The 20,792-nt window shown below is 40.3% G+C and overlaps 1 protein-coding gene across 1 annotated transcript in view; it reads right to left on the bottom strand.

The window, feature by feature from the left end:
- Nucleotides 1–19,120, bottom strand: part of spata5 (spermatogenesis associated 5) — a 155,863-nt gene extending 136,743 nt beyond the window's left edge. Inside the window, exons 1-10 of the mRNA XM_034690793.1 lie at nt 18,859–19,120; nt 17,672–17,796; nt 17,397–17,554; nt 16,439–16,497; nt 15,313–15,969; nt 14,690–14,819; nt 14,531–14,587; nt 7,682–7,805; nt 5,526–5,627; nt 5,032–5,185 (exon numbers count right to left, since the gene is read on the bottom strand). Coding sequence (XP_034546684.1) covers nt 5,032–5,185; nt 5,526–5,627; nt 7,682–7,805; nt 14,531–14,587; nt 14,690–14,819; nt 15,313–15,969; nt 16,439–16,497; nt 17,397–17,554; nt 17,672–17,796; nt 18,859–19,027 — 1,735 coding nt within the window. The 5' untranslated portion in view covers nt 19,028–19,120. The remainder of the gene's footprint in view (nt 1–5,031; nt 5,186–5,525; nt 5,628–7,681; nt 7,806–14,530; nt 14,588–14,689; nt 14,820–15,312; nt 15,970–16,438; nt 16,498–17,396; nt 17,555–17,671; nt 17,797–18,858) is intronic.
- Nucleotides 19,121–20,792: the final 1,672 nt, after the last annotated feature.

Genomic DNA, 20,792 nt, shown 5'->3' with positions numbered 1-20,792 from the left:
AGGACAAACAAAAACTTCCCTAATGACATCAAGATTTCCATCCACTCTTGTGCACACACAAACACGCTCATAGCCTGAAGACGAAGAGTGACTAAAAAAGTCTTTCTCTGTGATCTAGAAGCAGGTTGGTATTGTACTGATGGCAGGATGTGAAACCCTCACCACAACGTGCTTATTGTGTGTGCGTGCATCAAAAGTGCAACTCATAAAAGGAGTGTTTGTGCACATGCTTCTCTGCAGCTGTGCGAGGTGGGGATGATCTTGTGCGTGACCCTGGGGTGTCGCAGTCGTCGCACTTTTTCGTCCCCCACGTTTGTATTTTTCAGGAAGTGATGCGCCGGAGGGTACGCTCCCCCAGCCGCTCATTGTTACCTGAGCAGCAGAAGGAAACAACTGCAGTTCCTACTTGATGTGTTTTTCTGCCTTTTTGGCTTTTGTTCCTTTCAATGACAGCAGAGGAGGAAAAAACATATCAGGCAGAGGGTTCAAGTGTGTTAATGTGGATATTAATGTGTTTGTTCTGTGGGTCTGTGGTTGTTTGTGTGTCCATGAATGCAGGTGATGTTTCATGGTACAGTGGGAGATTTGAGGTCATACTCCTGCAAATACAACCTCCATTTAAAACTGTATATCTTTGTTTTGCACCCTGCAGGATGTCGACTATACATCAGAAATCATGCAACAAAGATCCTCTGATTATGAAAGAGAGAGGTTTTATGCAAGAATCTCTCAGCTCTACAAATCAACAAAGCATTTTTGCATTGTTTGGTGCAGTATGTCACTTCCATTTTTGACTCTCATCAGCCTAGTTTGCCAAAAAATGAATAAATAAATTGCACTATCAATCCAGTAGAAGAAATCCAGCAAATTCAATATCAATCAATCAATCAATCTTTATTTGCATAGCGCCAAATCACAACAAACATTGTCTCAAGACGCTTTTACAAACAGAGCAGGTCTAGACCACTCTATGTCAAATTATTAACAAAGACCCAACACCAAGACAGGGTGAGACTCAGTCTTACCCCACCTTAATCCACCATGAGCATTGCACCTTGCAGTATTAAGTTACAGTGGAGAGGAAAAACTTCCTTTAACAGGCAGAAACCTCGAGCAGAACCAGACTCATGTTAGACACACATCTGCCTCGGCCTAGTTGGAATATATGCACCCTTAAAGCTAGGGTTGGTAGTCACGGAAAACTAGCATGAATTTGAATGTAGCATTTCCTCAGGACTCCGTCTACTTTGGTTGCAGTTTCCTCTAGGGATGACCACAATTAATCGATTATCGATTAATTGATTGTTAAGAAATTACTCGAAACACGCATTTTTGTTATCAATTTTCCGTCACGTGGAACAAACATCATGTGGTCTCATATTACACTCATCTATCTATCAGGGAGGTGTTTTAAGTTTAAAGCATGTTTCGATGTGAATCAGCTGTTAAAGGTGTTGCGCACAGCGGAGACGCTCAGTTGGGGGCTGCGGCTGCGCGTCAGGTCTGCACGTGCGCTTTTTAAAAGAGGATCAATACAAAACCTGCTGCCAACAACAACACGGACACGAAGAGTGACAACTTTAAACAGGACATTTTAACCTTTGGATACGAAGGCAACAGACAGGTGGGAAATTCAGGTACGCTATGTTTGCAGACCAGCAACATCAGAGCCGTCTGGCTCAATAAGAACGAGTAGACAGAAAACTGGACACTGTGAGTCTGAAGTACTTTTCTGTTAGTAGTCTCAGCCTTCACTTTATAAGATTATGTCCGCGTAGAACATTTTAATGAGCCTGATCGTTGATATTCTGCGTGTCAAACATGTACCCGTATTCAATCCTGTCACTTATATGCATTTTGTTGCTGTAGAAAATATAATTTAGGGGGAAGACAACGTATTTGGCCTTTTTTTTTTAAGAATAATAATGTTTTTTTTTAATCAATTAATCGATAATTGATCGCTAACATTTCCAAAAATCGATCACGGAAAATACTTAAAATGTACATCCCTAGTTTCCTCTCATCATCCTGTTCTGAATTGGTGTTATTAACTTAAATGTACTCAAATAAATGTTCAAGCAGCTGAAATTTGAACTCTATTACTATATTGATACATTTGGGAGTAAAGAAAACTCTCCCCATTCAGAGGAAGCTGCTATACTTACATTAAAGCAGTGCAATACAGTGTTATAGTTAGAATAAGAAAAACATGTCCTGCTCTTAATTTAACTCTTTGCTCTAGTATTAAAGGTTTGAAATAGTGAGGTTTCTTAATGTGTCAAAGAAAGACAAAGTTTCAGAGAAGCGTGGCTACTCTTCATCACTCCTAACCACATGTGTAGGTCTCTTGATATCTTGTTCAGTGGTAGATCAGTGCTGTATGAATGAATACAAAAGGCTAGATGTGGCTAAGATGGTTTAATACCTAAGAGAGGTGGGACATAAAGCAAATGTTGAACTACTCCCTTCTGTAAGTGGCTGAATAACTGTTGTTTGTATGAAAGCAGACTTCAACTGAACCTCTGATTGTATTAAATGTGAATGGAGAGAGAACTCCTAAGTATTTGTACCTGTACATATATTATAGACTGTGTTTTATTCCAAGCTTAAAACCTCCTACAGAAAGAATTAAAGACGGAATAAAGTATTAAATATGTTCTGAATCTGTGAGTTGTGCAGTGGTGGAGTGCAGTGGGGAGGGCCCGTGTTTGTTTTGTGATTTGGGTTGGGAGATTTTTTGGGGGGAAGTGAGCTGAGTGAAACGGGGTTGAGGAGGTTGTTGTGTCCCTCCGGGATGTGAGGAGGTTTTTCAGAAAACACTGCCAGTCACGTCTGGTCCTCTGCGGACAGTAAATCACGCTCTTCTGCAGAGTGCTTCCGCACAGCAGCCCCGGCTCCCTCCTCAGCTGGAAATGCAATACGCCACGTACCCCGGGCCCTGAGACCACCCAGGAGGCACACAGGGTCACACACACACACACACAAAAACAATCATGCATGCACGTGTACATCAAACACACACTCTTGCACATTCAGATACACACACATTGCAAAGGAGCTTGTATGCTTGTCCTGGGGATGTGAGGTGGATTGGTTTGTGGCATTAGGGGTGAGGGGGCGCAGGAATTTCACAACAAGTGGTGGTTTGGGTGGTTTTCTCTCACTGGGAGCTGAATACCACAGAAACTTCCAACTTCCTTTTTGGCACAAATCAAAGGTTGACCCTCTGTGTTCAATGGGAGCTGCAGGCATGTCAGACACTCCAAGAAACTGAAAACACTAATGTAGGAAGAATGAGTCACTAGAATATGTGGTTTTTTTAAGGAGAGGTGGGGTCAAACAAACCTAAGACTCTGTAACAAAGTGTTGTCCATGTGTTTTCTGTTGTCGGTTGGATGCCTGAGCCCACGAGGAAAACCAAACCACTGAGAGATGGCGAGCATGTCTGGGCTGGCCGCCATGTGTGACTTTGTTTTGGTTTCCCAAATTAAGTTGGTTTCAGGAAGTGCAAAAAGGAAATGGAACGACAGAGCAGCACAATGGTCTGAGTGGCTGTGGATGGTCTTGCTTCGGGACATGCTTAGGCTGACGAATCATGACCATCACTTTAATTTTTAAGCAAAATAAACTTCATGAGACTTGGAAATGGTCTGCCTTCTCTATATTTTCTTAAATGCTCTGAGCAACGTCCACTTGTTCACATTACTATTAAATAGCTACCAAAACTCAGTCAGTCCAGGGATTGAAATACATTACATACCATATACAAACATCCATGCTATCCAATGAAAGAGTACTAGACTCCACTTCTCTGATGAGTTTGAGCTAGCTCTTTCTGCAAATCTGTCTATATGCTAAGTAACAAAATGAGCTTCTAGACTTTGAATCTAAAAAACTTAAATCATGGCCAAACAATTATCTACAAGAAACACCAAACTAACATCAACAAGTAATCTCTGAATTTGGTTAAATATGGACGGTAAGAACTTCAATCTTTGCCCTGCTGTTGCAGTTGACTGTCTCTGTTCCCATGTAAAGAAACATCATAAACACTGTATGTTTATAATGTCTAAGGCTGTTTTCAAAACCGCCTACTATACTAGCAGTACTTACTGATTTGGCCAAAATTCAGTATGTAGTATGTGAACACGAGCAAAATCTGCAGTATGCCAAAACTACCCAGATGTCGTACTGATTTGGGAAAATGTCACAGTATGCAGCGGACCAGTCTCCCTTGCATACCGTTTCCCACAATGCACAGCGCTAACGTTCCATATACACTACTTCATAACTTTATAAATCATAAGTGATGCTAAAGAAGCAGTTTCACTATGAACTTGACCGTTGGATACTTCCACTTTCCAAAACCAGAAATCAAGCAACGCCTGACCCAGCAAACTGCAGACCAGATCCAACAGAACACTCATACTACATACTACCTTCAAACGCAGTATGCAGTATGCTGTATGTACTGCAAAATGCATTTCTAGGTAGTATGCAGCAGGCGGTTTTGAAAACAGCCTGATAAAATTGCACAATTCTTCTTCTGCATGTGTATGGTCAGGCTTGAACTGTTGGCTACACTGCCCCCACGGTTATCGGTGGTATTGCACTGTTTGCTCTGTGTCCGAGTTCAGGTAGATGGTTCTGTCTGTATCTGTATGTGTCTCCAACATAGAGCATAAATGAGCCTTCAGGGGTCCAAAGACCTTTAGTCCTGTTCTCATGGGGCTTTGGTCAACTTCTATATTTGTTATTTCCAGGAAAAATATCTGTCGCAGTTGATCAAATTAAAATCTCAAGGCATGAGTAAAGATATTTTATGTCTCAGTTCCTTTAAAGGGAACTGAATCTATGAGCAATGTTTGATGTTTTAAATTCAAGTAACTACATTATTTGTATATTACTGTGTTCCCAGAATAAAGAGAAGAAAAGGGTTTTGGATGCCTTAAAATTCCTCAAACAAGGACATACTTGTTAACGCCACATCATCTTAACTTCCCATGTGACACTACCCCAGTGTTTACTTGCCTGCTTCTTTGCAAATAGCAGCGAGGTCAGCTCCCACGTATCCATGCGCCACATCGGCCAGCTGCGTCAGCTCCTCGGCAGTGGCGCTGCACGGTACGGATCTCAGCTGCTTCTGCAAAATATCTGCACGCTCCGCAGCACCAGGAACTCCCACCTGCCAGCGTGAAATGAAAACAAAACAATGTAGAGCAGACAGTTTTATTCACACCAACTGAAGCAGAACCCAAGAAGGAGCCTTGAGGAACGCCAAACCGCAAACGGATGGAGAGTTAAGTCGACCTGGCAGAGACGGTTCCGGCAGCTTGGTCACTTTTTATCAATAAAACATCTGTAAATATCCTTCAATGTTTACTTTTCATGCAGTTTGTTTCCATTTTCACCAGACTGATTCACAGTGAGCAAACAGGACGATGTCAGAACACGTCTGTTGGTGATTTGTAACAGAGCAATAACAGGAGAACGTCTCTGTTACTCAGCGTTTTTTGTGAGCTCACCTCCAGCTCTTTGTCGAATCGTCCGGGTCGGCGCAGTGCAGGGTCGAGGGCATGGGGCCGGTTTGTGGCCCCCAGGACCAACAGCTGACCTGAGTGACCCTCCTGGGAAAAACAGAGGAAATCAATCAATCTATCAGACTTTATTTATAAAGCGCTTTTCATACAATGACATTGTTACACAAAGTGCTGTACATAAAAACAACTTGAAATAGAATAAATTAAGAATAATATATACATGAAAATAAAAAGACCCCCCATCTTAATCCCAACCCCAGGCCCAACCGCAAACCTGACCCACAATCCAAAGGTTAAGAACACAATATATGGAATAATAATAATAATAATAATAATAATAATAATAATAATAATAATAATAATAAAAAACAAATAAATGAATAAATAAGATGTTAAAGCTAACAGGATTTTTGTACTTTTTTAAAAATCTAATCATATTTGCACTGTTGGTGCCACTATACAAAAGGCGCATATATATGTATCTGTTACAATTATTGTATAATCCTGTGAATGCTAAGAAAAAAAAAGATTAAAAAAAGAAATAAAAGAAATGCATAAATGCAATTAAACAATAAAAAAAAACTCAACATAGGAAATTAAACTCTCAAAGTAAAATATATTTCTAAGATAATAAAACATTTGAATATTAAACCATTAAAAGAAAATAAGATACTATACTTAAAAAAAGAAATAAACAAATACATAAAATAAAAAGTGACTAAAATTTGAACTAGATAATTAAGAAAGAAAGAAAGAAAGAAAAAAAGAAAGAAAGAAAGGAAGGAAGAAAGAAAGAAAGAAAGAAAGAAAGAAAGAAAGAAAGAAAATTGAAATAAAACTGTTATATGAACGAAACTCAGTTAAAAGCAAGACTGAATAGGGTGCTGGTGGCCTAGCGGTCTAAGCGTCCCAGGTATAGAGGCTATAGTCCTCTTCGCAGAGGTCGCCGGCTCGACTCCCAGCTGGTCAACCATTCACTGCATGTCTTCCCCCTACTCTCCACTCCCCACATCTCCTGTCTCTCTTCAGCTGTCCCATCAGTAAAGGCCAAAAAACCCAAAAATATTTTTAAAAATTAAAAAAGAAAGCGAGACTAAAAAGGTAGGTCTTGAGTTTGCTTTTAAAAATTGTGTAATTTCTTAGTGATGTTAGCTTCATGGTTAGTGCTGCTTTAAAATAAGCACATATACTGACGTAACATAGAGTACACAGATAACATGTGTACTCTTGTCTTCTTTGTTCTTGTAGGGGTTTTTTAGATCTGATTTTTCTGGGACATATTGAAGTTGGCTTTGGTTGTCAACCCACACAGCTTGGCTAACTGCTCTGTGAGGCAGCCTTTCCCAAACGCTCAGAAGTGTTGAAATAACAGATGATGGATATGGACTGGTGCATCCTAAACTACAACAGCCAGATCTACTGTGCTGGCTACAAAATACACCAAGAATACGTGCAAACTGTTGCTTTGAGTGACCGGTATCAACTCCCTCAGAGCTGAGTAAAACTTGACTCCATGACCACACGTTTGTAACTCTATCCGGTGGTTTTTAATACGTAAAGCCTCACAAAATGTTGACCAAGGTCTGATTATGAACTTGTGTGATTGTCAGGGTGGTCTGTCTGCAAGATGAGACTTTTTTTCCACCTTTCAATACCACAGAGGCCGTGAAGACACTAATAAATTAAGTGCTAGGAAGCATGGTGAGGTGCAGGACGTGCTTTCTACACATTCCACACACCAATCAGTGCTGATGACCTTGGATCATTTGGTCTGACACACACACTGGAGAGGGGAGCTGGTGTGTCTGTGTTTCACCAATCACAATTAGAGCTCTTTTCTTCCTGGGCACGCAGAGATGTACTTCACTGCTGATAAAGTTATGCCAAATTGACAAGTCATGGCAACCTTCAGTGATTTGTTTCCCAGGCTCCCACTGGGTGTGCATCTGTGTGTGTGTGTGGGGGGGGGATCATCTTTTTTCTCATCAGGCACTGACAGAGCAGAGCGCTTAGAGGACAAACAACACCCCAGAGACACAACCCACATCGTCTGAAGGGCGTCCAGCGAGAAGAGATGGTTTCTGCATGACAAATCTGTATTTTCAATGAGGACATTTCCTGACAGTAAGCAGGATACTTACTGAACCAATCCCATCCATCAGAGTCAGGAGGGAGGCAACCACTCGTTTCTCCACCTCGTTCTGTGCTCCTTCTCTCTTCGGACACAAAGCGTCCAGCTCATCAATGAAGATTATCGCTGGTTGTCTGAAAAACGAGTGAAAGTGTGAGCTTTTGATGACAACACATTAAGATACCTCACTATTTCATACCTTTAATATAAAGGTAAAGACTTCAATTAAGAGTGAATTTCATAATCAGGGTTCCCACTCTTTTCCAGAGATCATTTTCCAGGACATTTCCAGGACATTTTCATTGATGATCAAGCTGGTATGACCGCCTAAATTTAGTTCCTAATTTAGTTCCTAAATATTCTAATATGTTCCTCTCAGTGGAAGTCTACATTGAAAGACATGTAGTCTATGGCTATCAATGAAATCACCTCTTACATGCTTAAAAATGATGGCAAATTGATAATAGAAAAATGCAACCACAGATGTACAGCACTTCACTTTATTAGTGCAACCAAGTAACAATGATGGGCAACTCTCATCTCAGCTTTCTCTTTTCTAAGTGGTCGATATAAAACAAAGCAAATGTCACGTTTTTTATTTGAGTTACCGTAAACTCTGAAAAAATCGCACCGGTGTAAAGACGCACTCTGTATTTGAAGATCTCTCAGAAATTTAAAAAAATGTAAACTGTCTTCCTGCATGGCGATGTCTATTATGATCAGCGATGTCTACAACGTGGAGTTTCTGTGCAGCTGTGTCGCTCTTTTTGTTTTCACTATCGGGAGTTTGCACTCCTGCTAGCTAGAGGAGGGGTTCTGACACTTTTTGGAGCCAGGGACCCCTTACAGGTGAGAAAATTGTCCAAGACCCCCTCATAATTGTAACACAGATTAAACACATTAGTGATGTGTCATTATCAAAAGCTGCAGCTCTGAGAGCCTATGCTTTATAGTGAATCAGAAGAGCCGGCTCGCATCCCAGTTTTTTCCTTTCACTGCTTAGCTCTCTCAGTGCTCAGCCCCAGCTCTGCTCACAGCAGAACTTTGTTTTGATTGGTCAGCATGGCGGCCATGCGGCCAATCATATGTGAGGATATAGGATACAGGTGATGGAGGGGAGGCTGTGTATCGTGGCTTCATCTGTTCCTTCAGAGAGAGTCTTCTTAAAGAAGGGGCAAATACTCACTGAGAGGAGAAATCAGATCAGACCATCCAAGCTGAGGCATCTGATTTTAACCAATGCCAACCTGAGGACATTAATGATGTTGTGTTTGGTTCTGGTTCTGTTTGCTTGTGTTTGGTTCTGGTTCTGGTTCTGTTTGCTTGAGTTTGTTTCTGGTTCTGGTTCTGTTTGCTCAAGTTTGGTTCTGGTTCTGTTCTGGTTCTGTTCTGGTTCGGTTCTGGTACAGTTCTGATACGGTTCTGGTTCGGTTCTGGTAAGGTTCTGATACAGTTCTGGTTCGATTCTGATTCGGTTCTGGTACGGCTCTGGTTCGGTTCGGTTCATTTCTGGTTCGGTTTGGTTCTGGTTCAGTTCTGGTTCGGTTCTGGTTCGGTTCTGGTTCGGTTCTGGTTCGGGTCTGGTTCGCTTCTGGTTCGGGTCTGGTTCGGTTCTGGTTCAAGTCTGGTTCGGTTCTGGTATGGTTCTGGTACGGTTCTGGTTCGGTTCGGTTCTGGTTCGGTTCCGGTTCGGGTCTGGTTCAGTTCTGGTACGGTTCTGGTTCGGTTCTGGTTCAGTTCTGGTCCGGGTCTGGTTCGGTTCTGGTTCGGTTCTGGTTCGGTTCTGGTTCGGTTCTGGTTTAATTCTGGTTGAGTTTGATTCTGGTTCTGTTTGCATTAGTTTGGTTCTGGTTCTGTATGCTTAAGTTTAGTTCTGGTTCTAAACCTAACCCTAATCCTGACCCTAACCCTGATCCTAACCCTAACCCTAACCCTAATCCTAATCCTAACCCTAACCCTAACCCTAATCCTAATCCTAATCCTAACCCTAACCCTAAACATAATCATAACCCTAACCCTAACCCTAATCACAACCCTAAATCTAATTCTAACCCTAATCCTAACCCTAACCCTAATCCTAACCCCATCCCTAACCCTAACCCTAACCCTAACCCTAACCCTAATCCTAACCCTAACCCTAATCCTAACCCTAACCCTAATCCTAACCCTAACCCTAACCCTAACCCTAATCCTAACCCTAACCCTAACCCTAATCCTAATCCTAATCCTAATCCTAACCCTAACCCTAAACATAATCATAACCCTAACCCTAATCACAACCCTAAATCTAATTCTAACCCTAATCCTAACCCTAACCCTAATCCTAACCCCATCCCTAACCCTAACCCTAACCCTAACCCTAATCCTAACCCTAACCCTAATCCTAACCCTAACCCTAATCCTAACCCTAACCCTAACCCTAACCCTAACCCTAATCCTAATCCTAACCCTAACCCTAATCCTAACCCTAACCCTTATCCTAACCCTAACCCTAACCCTAATCCTAACCCTAACCCTAATCCTAATTCTAACCCTAATCCTAACCCTAACCCTAATCCTAACCCCATCCCTAACCCTAACCCTAACCCTAACCCTAACCCTAATCCTAACCCTAACCCTAATCCTAACCCTAACCCTAATCCTAACCCTAACCCTAACCCTAATCCTAACCCTAACCCTAACCCTAACCCTAATCCTAACCCTAATCACAACCCTAACCCTAACCCTAATTCTAACCCTAACCCTAACCCCAAACCTAACCCTAATCACAACCCTAACCCTAACCCCAACCCTAACCGTAAACATAGCCCTAACCCTAACCCTAATCACAACCCTAAGCCTAACCCTAACCCTAACCCTAAACACAGCCCTAACCCTAACCCTAATCACAACCCTAACCCTAACCCTAATCACAACCCTAACCCTAATCCTAACCCTAACCCTAACCCTAATTCTAACCCTAATCCTAACCCTAACCCCAACCCTAACCCTAATCACAACCCTAACCCTAACCCCAACCCTAACCCTAATCACAACCCTAACCCTAACCCTAACCCCAACCCTAACCCTAATCACAACCCTAACCCTAACCCTAACCCCAACCCTAACCCTAATCACAACCCTAACCCTAACCCTAATCCTAATCCTTACCCTAATTCTAACCCTAACCCTAACCCCAACCCTAATCACAACCCTAACCCTAACCCTAATCCTTACCCTAATTCTAACCCTAATCCTAATCCTAACCCTAATCCTAATCCTAACCCTAACCCTAACCCTAACCCTAATCACAACCCTAACCCTAACCCTAATCCTAACCCTAATTCTAACCCTAATCCTTACCCTAATTCTAACCCTAATCCTAATCCTAACCCTAACCCTAACCCTAATCCTAATCCTAACCCTAACCCTAACCCTAATCACAACCCTAACCCTAACCCTAATCACAACCCTAATCCTAACCCTAATCCTAACCCTAACCCTAACCCTAACCCTAATCCTAATCACAACCCTAACCCTAACCCTAATTCTAACCCTAACCCTAACCCCAAACCTAACCCTAATCACAACCCTAACCCTAACCCCAACCCTAACCCTAAACATAGCCCTAACCCTAACCCTAATCACAACCCTAAGCCTAACCCTAACCCTAACCCTAAACACAGCCCTAACCCTAACCCTAATCACAACCCTAACCCTAACCCTAATCACAACCCTAAGCCCTAATCCTAACCCTAACCCTAACCCTAACCCTAATTCTAACCCTAATCCTAACCCTAACCCCAACCCTAACCCTAATCACAACCCTAACCCTAACCCCAACCCTAACCCTAATCACAACCCTAACCCTAACCCTAACCCCAACCCTAACCCTAATCACAACCCTAACCCTAACCCTAACCCCAACCCTAACCCTAATCACAACCCTAACCCTAACCCTAATCCTAATCCTTACCCTAATTCTAACCCTAACCCTAACCCCAACCCTAATCACAACCCTAACCCTAACCCTAACCCTAATCCTTACCCTAATTCTAACCCTAATCCTAATCCTAACCCTAATCCTAATCCTAACCCTAACCCTAACCCTAACCCTAATCACAACCCTAACCCTAACCCTAATCCTAACCCTAATTCTAACCCTAATCCTTACCCTAATTCTAACCCTAATCCTAATCCTAACCCTAACCCTAACCCTAATCCTAATCCTAACCCTAATCACAACCCTAACCCTAACCCTAATCCTAACCCTAACCCTAACCCTAATCCTTACCCTAATTCTAACCCTAATCCTAACCCTAATCCTTACCCTAATTCTAACCCTAATCCTAACCCCAACCCTAACCCTAATCACAACCCTAACCCTAACCCTAACCCCAACCCTAACCCTAATCACAACCCTAACCCTAACCCTAATTCTAACCCTAACCCTAACCCTAACCCTAATCACAACCCTAACCCTAACCCTAAACACAGCCCTAACCCTAACCCTAATCACAACCCTAACCCTAACCCTAATCACAACCCTAATCCTAACCCTAATCCTAACCCTAACCCTAATCCTAACCCTAATCCTAACCGTAACCCTAATCATAACCCTAACCCTAACCCTAACACTAACCCTAATCCTAACCCTAACCCTAACCCCAACCTTAACCCTAATCACAACCCTAACCCCAACCCTAACCCTAATCCTAACCCTAATCATAACCCTAACCCTTACCCTAAACACAACCCTAACCCTAACCCCCTAACCCTAACCCCCTAACCCTAACCCTAACCCCCTAACCCTAACACTAACCCTAATCATAACCCTAGGATCAGGGTGAGAATGATTTTGTAACAGAAGAAATGCACACAATTGGGCTATTATAAGTCTTCTCATAAAAACACTGTATGTAAAGGGTTTTCAACACAAACTATTATTTTATTTAAAGTTAAGGTAAAACATACAGCTACAAAAGATCCTACATTAAGAGCCGTTTGGGAGTCAAAAGAGCCGGCCCTCTGAAAAGAGCCAAACTTCCCATCACTAAATCACATGCTTACTACCATTTGCACTCTTAGTTCCCCTTGGAACTATTTGTATTGTAAAACGTATCAATGTAAATACTTCAGACCTGTACCATAGTGATAAACAGATAACACTTCAATTTGAATCAAGTAAATTCCACTTGTATATTTTAAAACAAAGGGTCATATCATTCCTTGTGGACTCAACATGACAGCATTTATACTTTTCAAGTAATTGATCTTAAACGCTTTCAGAAAATTAACAATAACAAGACTCACATATCCCTTCGAGCCACCAAATGGTATCATAACAATGGTGTATATGCTGTTTTGTAATGACACAGCACAATTTTATAATTTATTAGAAATGTATTTACATTATTTCACGAATCCCCCACGCTATGGTTCACAGACCCCCAGGGGTCCCAGGACCCCACTTTGAGAACAACTGAGCTAGAGTAGTGTAATTGAGCCAAATGTACCATAAAACATAAACAAATATACCCCTGTTTCCTGTGAATGCATGATTATGAAGTGAAGGAGAAAAGATGAGAAAAAAGTTGTGCAGTGTCGCTGTCTTTTCCAGCACAGCGTGCACTCAACTTTCAATGAATGGGGATGTGTTTTGTTAATAGGGTCAGGTCAAACGCAGCCATGTTGGAATAATTTTCCAGGACTATATGTGATTCTCCAGGACATTTTACTTTTTCTCCCATTTTCCAGGTGTTTTCCAGTACTGGAAAACTGGTCAACTGTTTTCCAGGTTTTCCTGGTTTTCCAGGACGCGTGGGAACCCTGCATAATGTCAGTTTTTGAATGCACTTGGTTTCTAATTTAAGAGCATTCTTATCGTTGGGTTCTTGTGTTGTCCGGGTTCTTGTGTTGTCTGGGTTCTTGTGTTGTCTGGGTTCTTGTGTTGTCTGGGTTCTTGTGTTGTCTGGGTTCTTGTGTCGTCTGGGTTCTTGTGTCGTCTGGGTTTTGTGTTGTCTGGTTTCTTGGGTTCTTGTGTTGTCTGGGTTCTTGTGTTGTCTGGGTTCTTGTGTTGTCCGGGTTCTTGTGTTGTCTGGGTTCTTGTGTTGTCCGGGTTCTTGTGTTGTATGGTTTCTTGTGTTGACTGGTTTCTTGGTTTCTTGTGTTGTCTGGGTTCTTGTGTTGTCTGGGTTCTTGTGTTGTCTGGGTTCTTGTGTTGTCTGGGTTCTTGTGTTGTCTGGTTTCTTGGGTTCTTGGGTTGCCTGGGTTCTTGTGTTGCCTGGGTTCTTGGGTTGCCTGGGTTCTTGTGTTGTCTGGTTTCTTGGGTTGCCTGGGTTCTTGTGTTGTCTGGTTTCTTGGGTTCTTGGGTTGCCTGGGTTCTTGTGTTGCCTGGGTTCTTGGGTTGCCTGGGTTCTTGGGTTGCCTGGTTTCTTGGGTTCTTGGGTTGCCTGGGTTCTTGTGTTGCCTGGGTTCTTGGGTTCTTGGGTTGCCTGTGCTGAATCATTGGGTCTTTTGTGTTTGTTTTCCTAATGTTTGATTTCATTTTGTTTAAAGCCTGTCTGCTGCAGAGTACTCTTTGTGTTTGTTTGTTTGTTTGTTTGTTTTTATGTGCCCTGCCGTTTGTGAAGCACTTTGTAAACTGTGGTTTTTAAAAGTTGCTATATAAATATATAAAAATATATATAAATAATAAATCATAATATATAAATATATTATGATATTATTATATATGATAGATTATATTCTTAATTGCCAAATGTAACAATATATTAATTTCATATATTTTAAATAAACAAATTTGCACAATTTTCATAATCACAAATGAATGATGAGATTAGTAAAGAGTTGTTTTGGGTTAACACAAAAAAAAGTTTACCTCTGAGACGCTTCTGTGAAAATTTGCCTCAGCCTTGCTTCAGTTTCACCGTAGAATCTGCAACAACATAAAATAAACACAGCATGTCTCTTAGATTTAGTTTGACATCAGATCTCTTGTTGAGGCACGGTTTTGACAAATGCAAATTCATGACCGTACTTGCTCACGATCTCTGGGCCATTGATCACCGTCATGTGAGCCCCAACCTCATTGGCTATGGCTCGGCCAATCATAGTCTTTCCTGTGCCGGGGGGACCATACAGAAGTACTCCTCGGGGAGGCGGGATCCCTGCGTAGAAAGCGTAGAGTTAGACTTCTGATGTTAAATTGAAAACCATCAACATCACCTGACCAAGGCTGAACATTACGGTCTGATGATACAGTCCAATTATTCTATTGCTTTACACAACAGAGTGCAAAAAAAACACTGAGTGAATGGGAGATGGAGCTGTCAGAGTTTGAACTGCAGAGCTTGAAAACAACAACTGGTATGGATGCGTTTAACAGTTTTAGAACAGGACGCAATTTCAAATACAGAATCCACAATGATTCAGAAAGCAATAGTGAAGAAATCATTAATCTCTACTCTTAGCTTTACTTGACTTAAGATGAGCAAAAACTTTAAGTACAAAAGACAGAAGTTATGACTAGTTATGTTTTTGGTGTGGGCCATAGGAAGGAGGTAATACAGGTAGTCAAATAATGTTGGTGTTTGCAGAAAAATCCAAATTGTGCATTGGTTTTTAATATCAAGGCATGCATGTTAAATTGCATCAACTCACCATAGTTTGAGAACAGCTCAGGATGTTTCAGAGGGAGCTCAATTGTCTCTCTGATGACATCTAACTGGCTGCTGAGCCCGCCAATCATGCCGTATGTGACCTTTGACTTTCTGGCTTCCTCATCTGGCTCCTCCCTCCCTGCTCTGTTTCTGAAGCTGACTTTAGTGGAGCAGGAGAGGCAGTAGAAGGTGTCAGTACTCATCACACCACCAGGGAGAGCTGTGGAGAATTTCTCTGAACTGAGTGAGCTCTCCAGATTGACAACATCCTCTGATGAAACGTCTCCAGGAGGATTCTGGGAGTTGTATGAAGTCGGGGTACAGGGAGCAGAGGGTGAGGAGAGAGAGGGGAGGAAGGCTGGTCGGCGTGGGGTGCTGGCTGCAGGCCCGGGCTCTCCGGGTGTGCTTGGTGACCCTTCTGGGTTGTTGTCATCTACAGTGAGCAGGCTGAGCTGCAGAGAGAGGTCATTTGATACGGAGGAGTCAATCACAGAGTTCATTACAGAGGACTCCTCTGTGTCAGGGCTCAATCCTGAGGGGGGAGCCGGTCTGTTGAGGGTGACACCATCCTCCCCTCTTATGGTCTCAACACGGAGACTGCACGAGCGGCCGAAGTAGGTCAGGGGGATGATATTTCCTGGCAAAATGATGTTCCCAACTGGCACAAAACAAACAAACAAACAAACAAACAAACAAGTACAGTTATTCCACAAGAAGACCCTGGATAGTAAAGAAACCAAATTAAAACCAAAAAGGTCACAGTCAGCCACAGTGGGTACATGTACAGGTCTTGGAGTTTAAGGTATGGCGCACAATCAATGATGGATCAAGTGCAACTTCAAATAGCTGATTATACCAGCCCGGCTCTAAAGGACTCTACTAGGTAGAAGAAAACAGGACCCACTTTTCAACTTTTGTTCTGAATGAAATTAAGCTCTAAGTTCTTGACTAAAAACTGTCACTGCATGATTTGGGAGCATGCTACACATGCTACTTTGCAAATAAAGACACCGTCATTGCTACCGCTACCTTCTAGTTGCGTTTCAAATAATATTCTGCAGAACTCCCAACCCTGGCCTAAAAGTGATTTCTGCACCGATAAATAAATGAAGAGGTGGCCGACTTACCCAGAGACCTCAGGAAGAAGTTCCTGAACTCATCCGTCTCTATCGTGTCATCTTTTGATCTGAGGGGGGATTTAAATTAAGAGAGAGTCAATAACACCGTAATCATGCTTTACCCTAATATATGGAGACAAATAGAGACATTTAAAAATTAAAAATAGTCCACTGTGGACTCTTTAAAATACAATTAGAGCATAAAGTAAAGGAGAAAAATAACAAAACATGGAGAGAATAAAAAATATTAGATCAAAGAAAGATTTAAAACCAAAATAATAAAATACATTTTACAGAAATAAGTTCTGTTAATCAAGATGACTAAAATATGAACCATCTAGGCAGCACCATACTTCACTTAATGTAATTACAATTTTTAACTGCAGTTACCAGCAGTAGCCAGCAGATGGCAGCATTTGCCTTAGATTCACACAGTGTTGTCCAGAGTCATAACATGAGCATTGATACTCCATGATAATATTGCAGGGTCTTGATCTCAAGTTCCTTCAACAGCTGTTTGTATCAGGCTTTAAGATTAACCTGCAGAGGTTCATGTGTAAAATGTTTGTGTGCAAACGTAAATTTTGTATCTTATTTTTACTAATAGTGCAGTTTTATGATTTTACAATGTGTTATATATCAGCCTACACTCATTGATAAAAGAAAAACTTACTAAGAAGTCTTATGGTATACAAAAAAAAAACATTCAACAACAACACAACCTTCAAAGTAGAGTTAAATCAACAACATGTAGAAGCAGTTTCAACACAAGCTGAACATTATAGCCTCTTTCATTGGAGGATTAATTGCAGGAATGTTAGTGTAGACTGCAGAAGTTTCATCTAGATGTGCTGAATGAACTGCAACTGTCTGCATTGTATCCATAACTGAATGTATGATGCACATGGAAGTACATGACAATAATTTTTAATTGTGCCCTTTATATATTTTTGGTGAATGGCATTACCTGTTGGATAGAACGACCTCCTCCGCCTGAAGAACAGGACCTGTTAGTGGGTGCAGCGTCACCTCAGCTCCTGATTTCACTCTGAGGTTATTCTGAGAACATTTCTGAAGACCAACTTTTCCACCAGGAAATGATGCAACCGGCCATCCTAAACACACCTGTGGGACAGAAGTAGTCTGATTTTACTACTCACTCAAAAGGTATTCAATGTTCAATTTATTTACAGACAACAAGAGGGAGAAGGAAAGAGAGAGAGGAGAGAGAGAGATGGACACCTCTTGTTGTCCCGTGGAGCTGGTCAGGAGGATTGGTCTCCCGATGCAGACGTTTGCTGTCTTCATTGAATTGAGGCTCAGTTGGGCTAAAGTTGATCGGCTGCATCTTGGTGTTTTATCATCAGCTGCGGCAAAAACAAGGAAAACATTGTGAAAAATTAGCTGTCAAAAGTGATGGAAAAATCTCTGAGTAGCTACTTTAAAAACTCAAGCTATGAATATTTACCATGGATCAAAAGTGAATATAAAGGAAGAGATAATCTATACTAAAATATTGATTTGAGAACATACGGACATGCATATCACTGACATGGACATAATAAAGCTCAAATCTTATCATACCTTTAAAAAAGTAATGATTTGTCCATCTTTATTTATTTTTCTTGAAAGACTAAGGTTGCTATTAATGTATGTGATGGATTGAATTTGCCTTTCCAAATAAAAAGATAATTTCAAAAAAAAAAAAAAAGTAATGATTTAATTGCTGTGGGAAGAAGAAACAACTTGTTTCACCATCTTTTACTTACATGTTCTTCACCAATATTGTCAGATCTCTTCTTCAAACATATTTACTTGACTTCACTGAAGTTAATTGAGTGTCCTGTTATTTCAGACTGTTTAATCAAAGGTTTTATTGATTCTACCCATTTAATTTGCCTTGTTTTACTTTGTTTCATCCTTATGATGCATTCTGGGGTGTGAGTTTAGAAGCATGCCTTCGAACAAAGATTATTATCATTACTAGATTGTGCAGCTGGAGTTGATTTGAGGCTGAATTTAAGGCAGTCTAGTTACAGTGTCTTCTTGGTTAACTGCAGTGTAGAAAAAAATCACCTAAACTGAGGATTTCCATCCCTAGAGAGACCCTTCCTCTGTAAGATATCTAGGCTACATGTTTTGACTGGAAGCAAAAATAGATAATACACATTCATATATCCTCAAAGCTCAATCTACTTCACCACGTAGATGTATTAATGTGTCCCCCTAGGTGCCTAAAGGACAGGGCAGGTGGTACAGCAAGATCAGCATCCAAGCATGGAACAGCATCCCTGTGCACAACATGGACCATGACACCCATCTTCACAAAGCTGCAGCTCATTTGTTAATTTGTTGCACCCATTTGCACAGACTACTAACAGGCAGAAAACAGCTTGTTAAATGTCTAGGTCTATTCAGAAGAGTCTTACCTTTCTCAATGAAATCAATGACAGTGAAAGAGTTTAAACTCCTGCAGGTTCCTCCTTCATCCCCGGCTGTGTTCAGGTTGGAGGAGTCACTCGAGCCCTCCTTCAGACACACTGAGCTGTCCCCTTCACTCGACTTTTTAGACTTGCTTTTATTTTTCTTTGAAGACATTTTAAAAGTGAGAAACTTCTCCACGTGAACGTGCAAACATGTGTAAACATGGAGCGGTGTTATAAACTTCCTGGTTTCAGTTAAGCCCGGCCTCCAATTACCGTATACCTCAGAATATGTCGCTTAAATTTTAGTGCACTAAATAAAGTATATTTTTATTTTTATTTTAAGCAAGATAAACAAGTTTTTTAATTAAAAAAAAAAAAATTATTAAAAAGAAATACCATCAGATATTTGAAAATTATGATATCAGGGCAAATTAAAAAAAAAAAATTGAGCTCACCAAAACCTCATAGAAAAGTCAGACAATTTCAGTTTTTCTTTGCTACTCGTTGGGAAAAAATATAATGTAATGTAGTTAAAGGACTATGAAACATGATATGGATATACTTTTATATTCGGCGTTGTCTACTAAACTTAATTATGTCGTCCTTGTTGTTTGATATAATATTTAGAGCAGGGCAGTCAAACATGCGGCCTGCGGGCCAAAACCAGCCCACCAGAGGTTCCAATCCGGCCCACGGAAAAACTTTGCAAAGTGAAAAAATTACAGACAAGACATTGACTGCAATTTTTCAATAAAAGTAATTACTATTTCAAATTTGTCCTCTGGGGGTTGCATAAAATCAGTGCTGACAGAGTGAACTAGAACCTGAATGGCACTTTTTTTCCGGCACTTTTTTTCTTACTTGCTGTTTGCATAATCCGGTTGAGATTCATAAAGACTTTTTAGAGCACTATAAGATGATCCACTAACTACTAACACTAACACTAGCACTACACCCCTGCATACAACACTGTCCAGCAAGCAAACTGTTCATGCTGGAGCTGAGGGGTCCAAATTAATCAACTTTACCATGTTCATTATTATAATCTATCTGTTCTTTTGCAGTAAACATTACATTCTGTGTCAGGTGAATGGGTAACATGTGTGTTTGGTGTGTTTGCAGCAGGTTTCAGGGCTTTAAGAGTCAAATATTCAGCCCCACAATGAGACTCATCAAGTCAAAAAATACAACAGATGTTTTTGTAGAAAGATAGTTCATTAAATGTGAACATTCTCAGAATGTACTTTTACTTTTTTGCACTAAAACAAAGGGAAAAAATTAGAGTTGTCTTTATATATAGGGTTATTATGTTATGCTTTTGCTGGTCCGGCCCACTTCAGATCAATTTGGGCTGTATGTGGCCCCTGACCTGAAATGAGTTTGACGCCCCTGATTTAGAGTGTCTTGTTTAGGCCACATAACTCCTAAAATTATTATTATTATTGTTGTTGTTGTTGTTGTTGTTGTTATTATTATTATTATTATTATTATTATTATTATTATTATTATTATTATATTATATTTAATATTAATATTAATATGATTATTGTTAAACTATTATTGTTGTTATTATTATAATAATAATAATAATAATAATTATTATTATTATTATTATTATTGTTATTATTATTATTATATTATTATTATTATTATTATTGTTATATTATTATTATTATTATTATTGTTGTTGTTGTTGTTGTTGTTGTTATTAATATCATTATTATCATTATTATTATTGTTGTTGTTATTAATATTATTATCATATTTATTATTATTGTTGATGTTAATATTGTTATTATAATTATTTATTTATTTATTTATTTTAATTGTTATTATTATTATTATTATTATTATTATTATTATTATTATTATTATTATTATTATTATTAATATTATTATTTTTATTAAAAGAAAGTGCGCCACCGACCTGAAACTAA

The sequence above is a fragment of the Notolabrus celidotus genome, chromosome 8, assembly GCF_009762535.1.
Source record: "Notolabrus celidotus isolate fNotCel1 chromosome 8, fNotCel1.pri, whole genome shotgun sequence".
Lineage (NCBI taxonomy): Eukaryota > Metazoa > Chordata > Actinopteri > Labriformes > Labridae > Notolabrus > Notolabrus celidotus.
The sequence above is the reverse complement of the archived record's forward strand: the minus strand, read 5'-3'. Positions and strand labels throughout refer to the sequence as shown.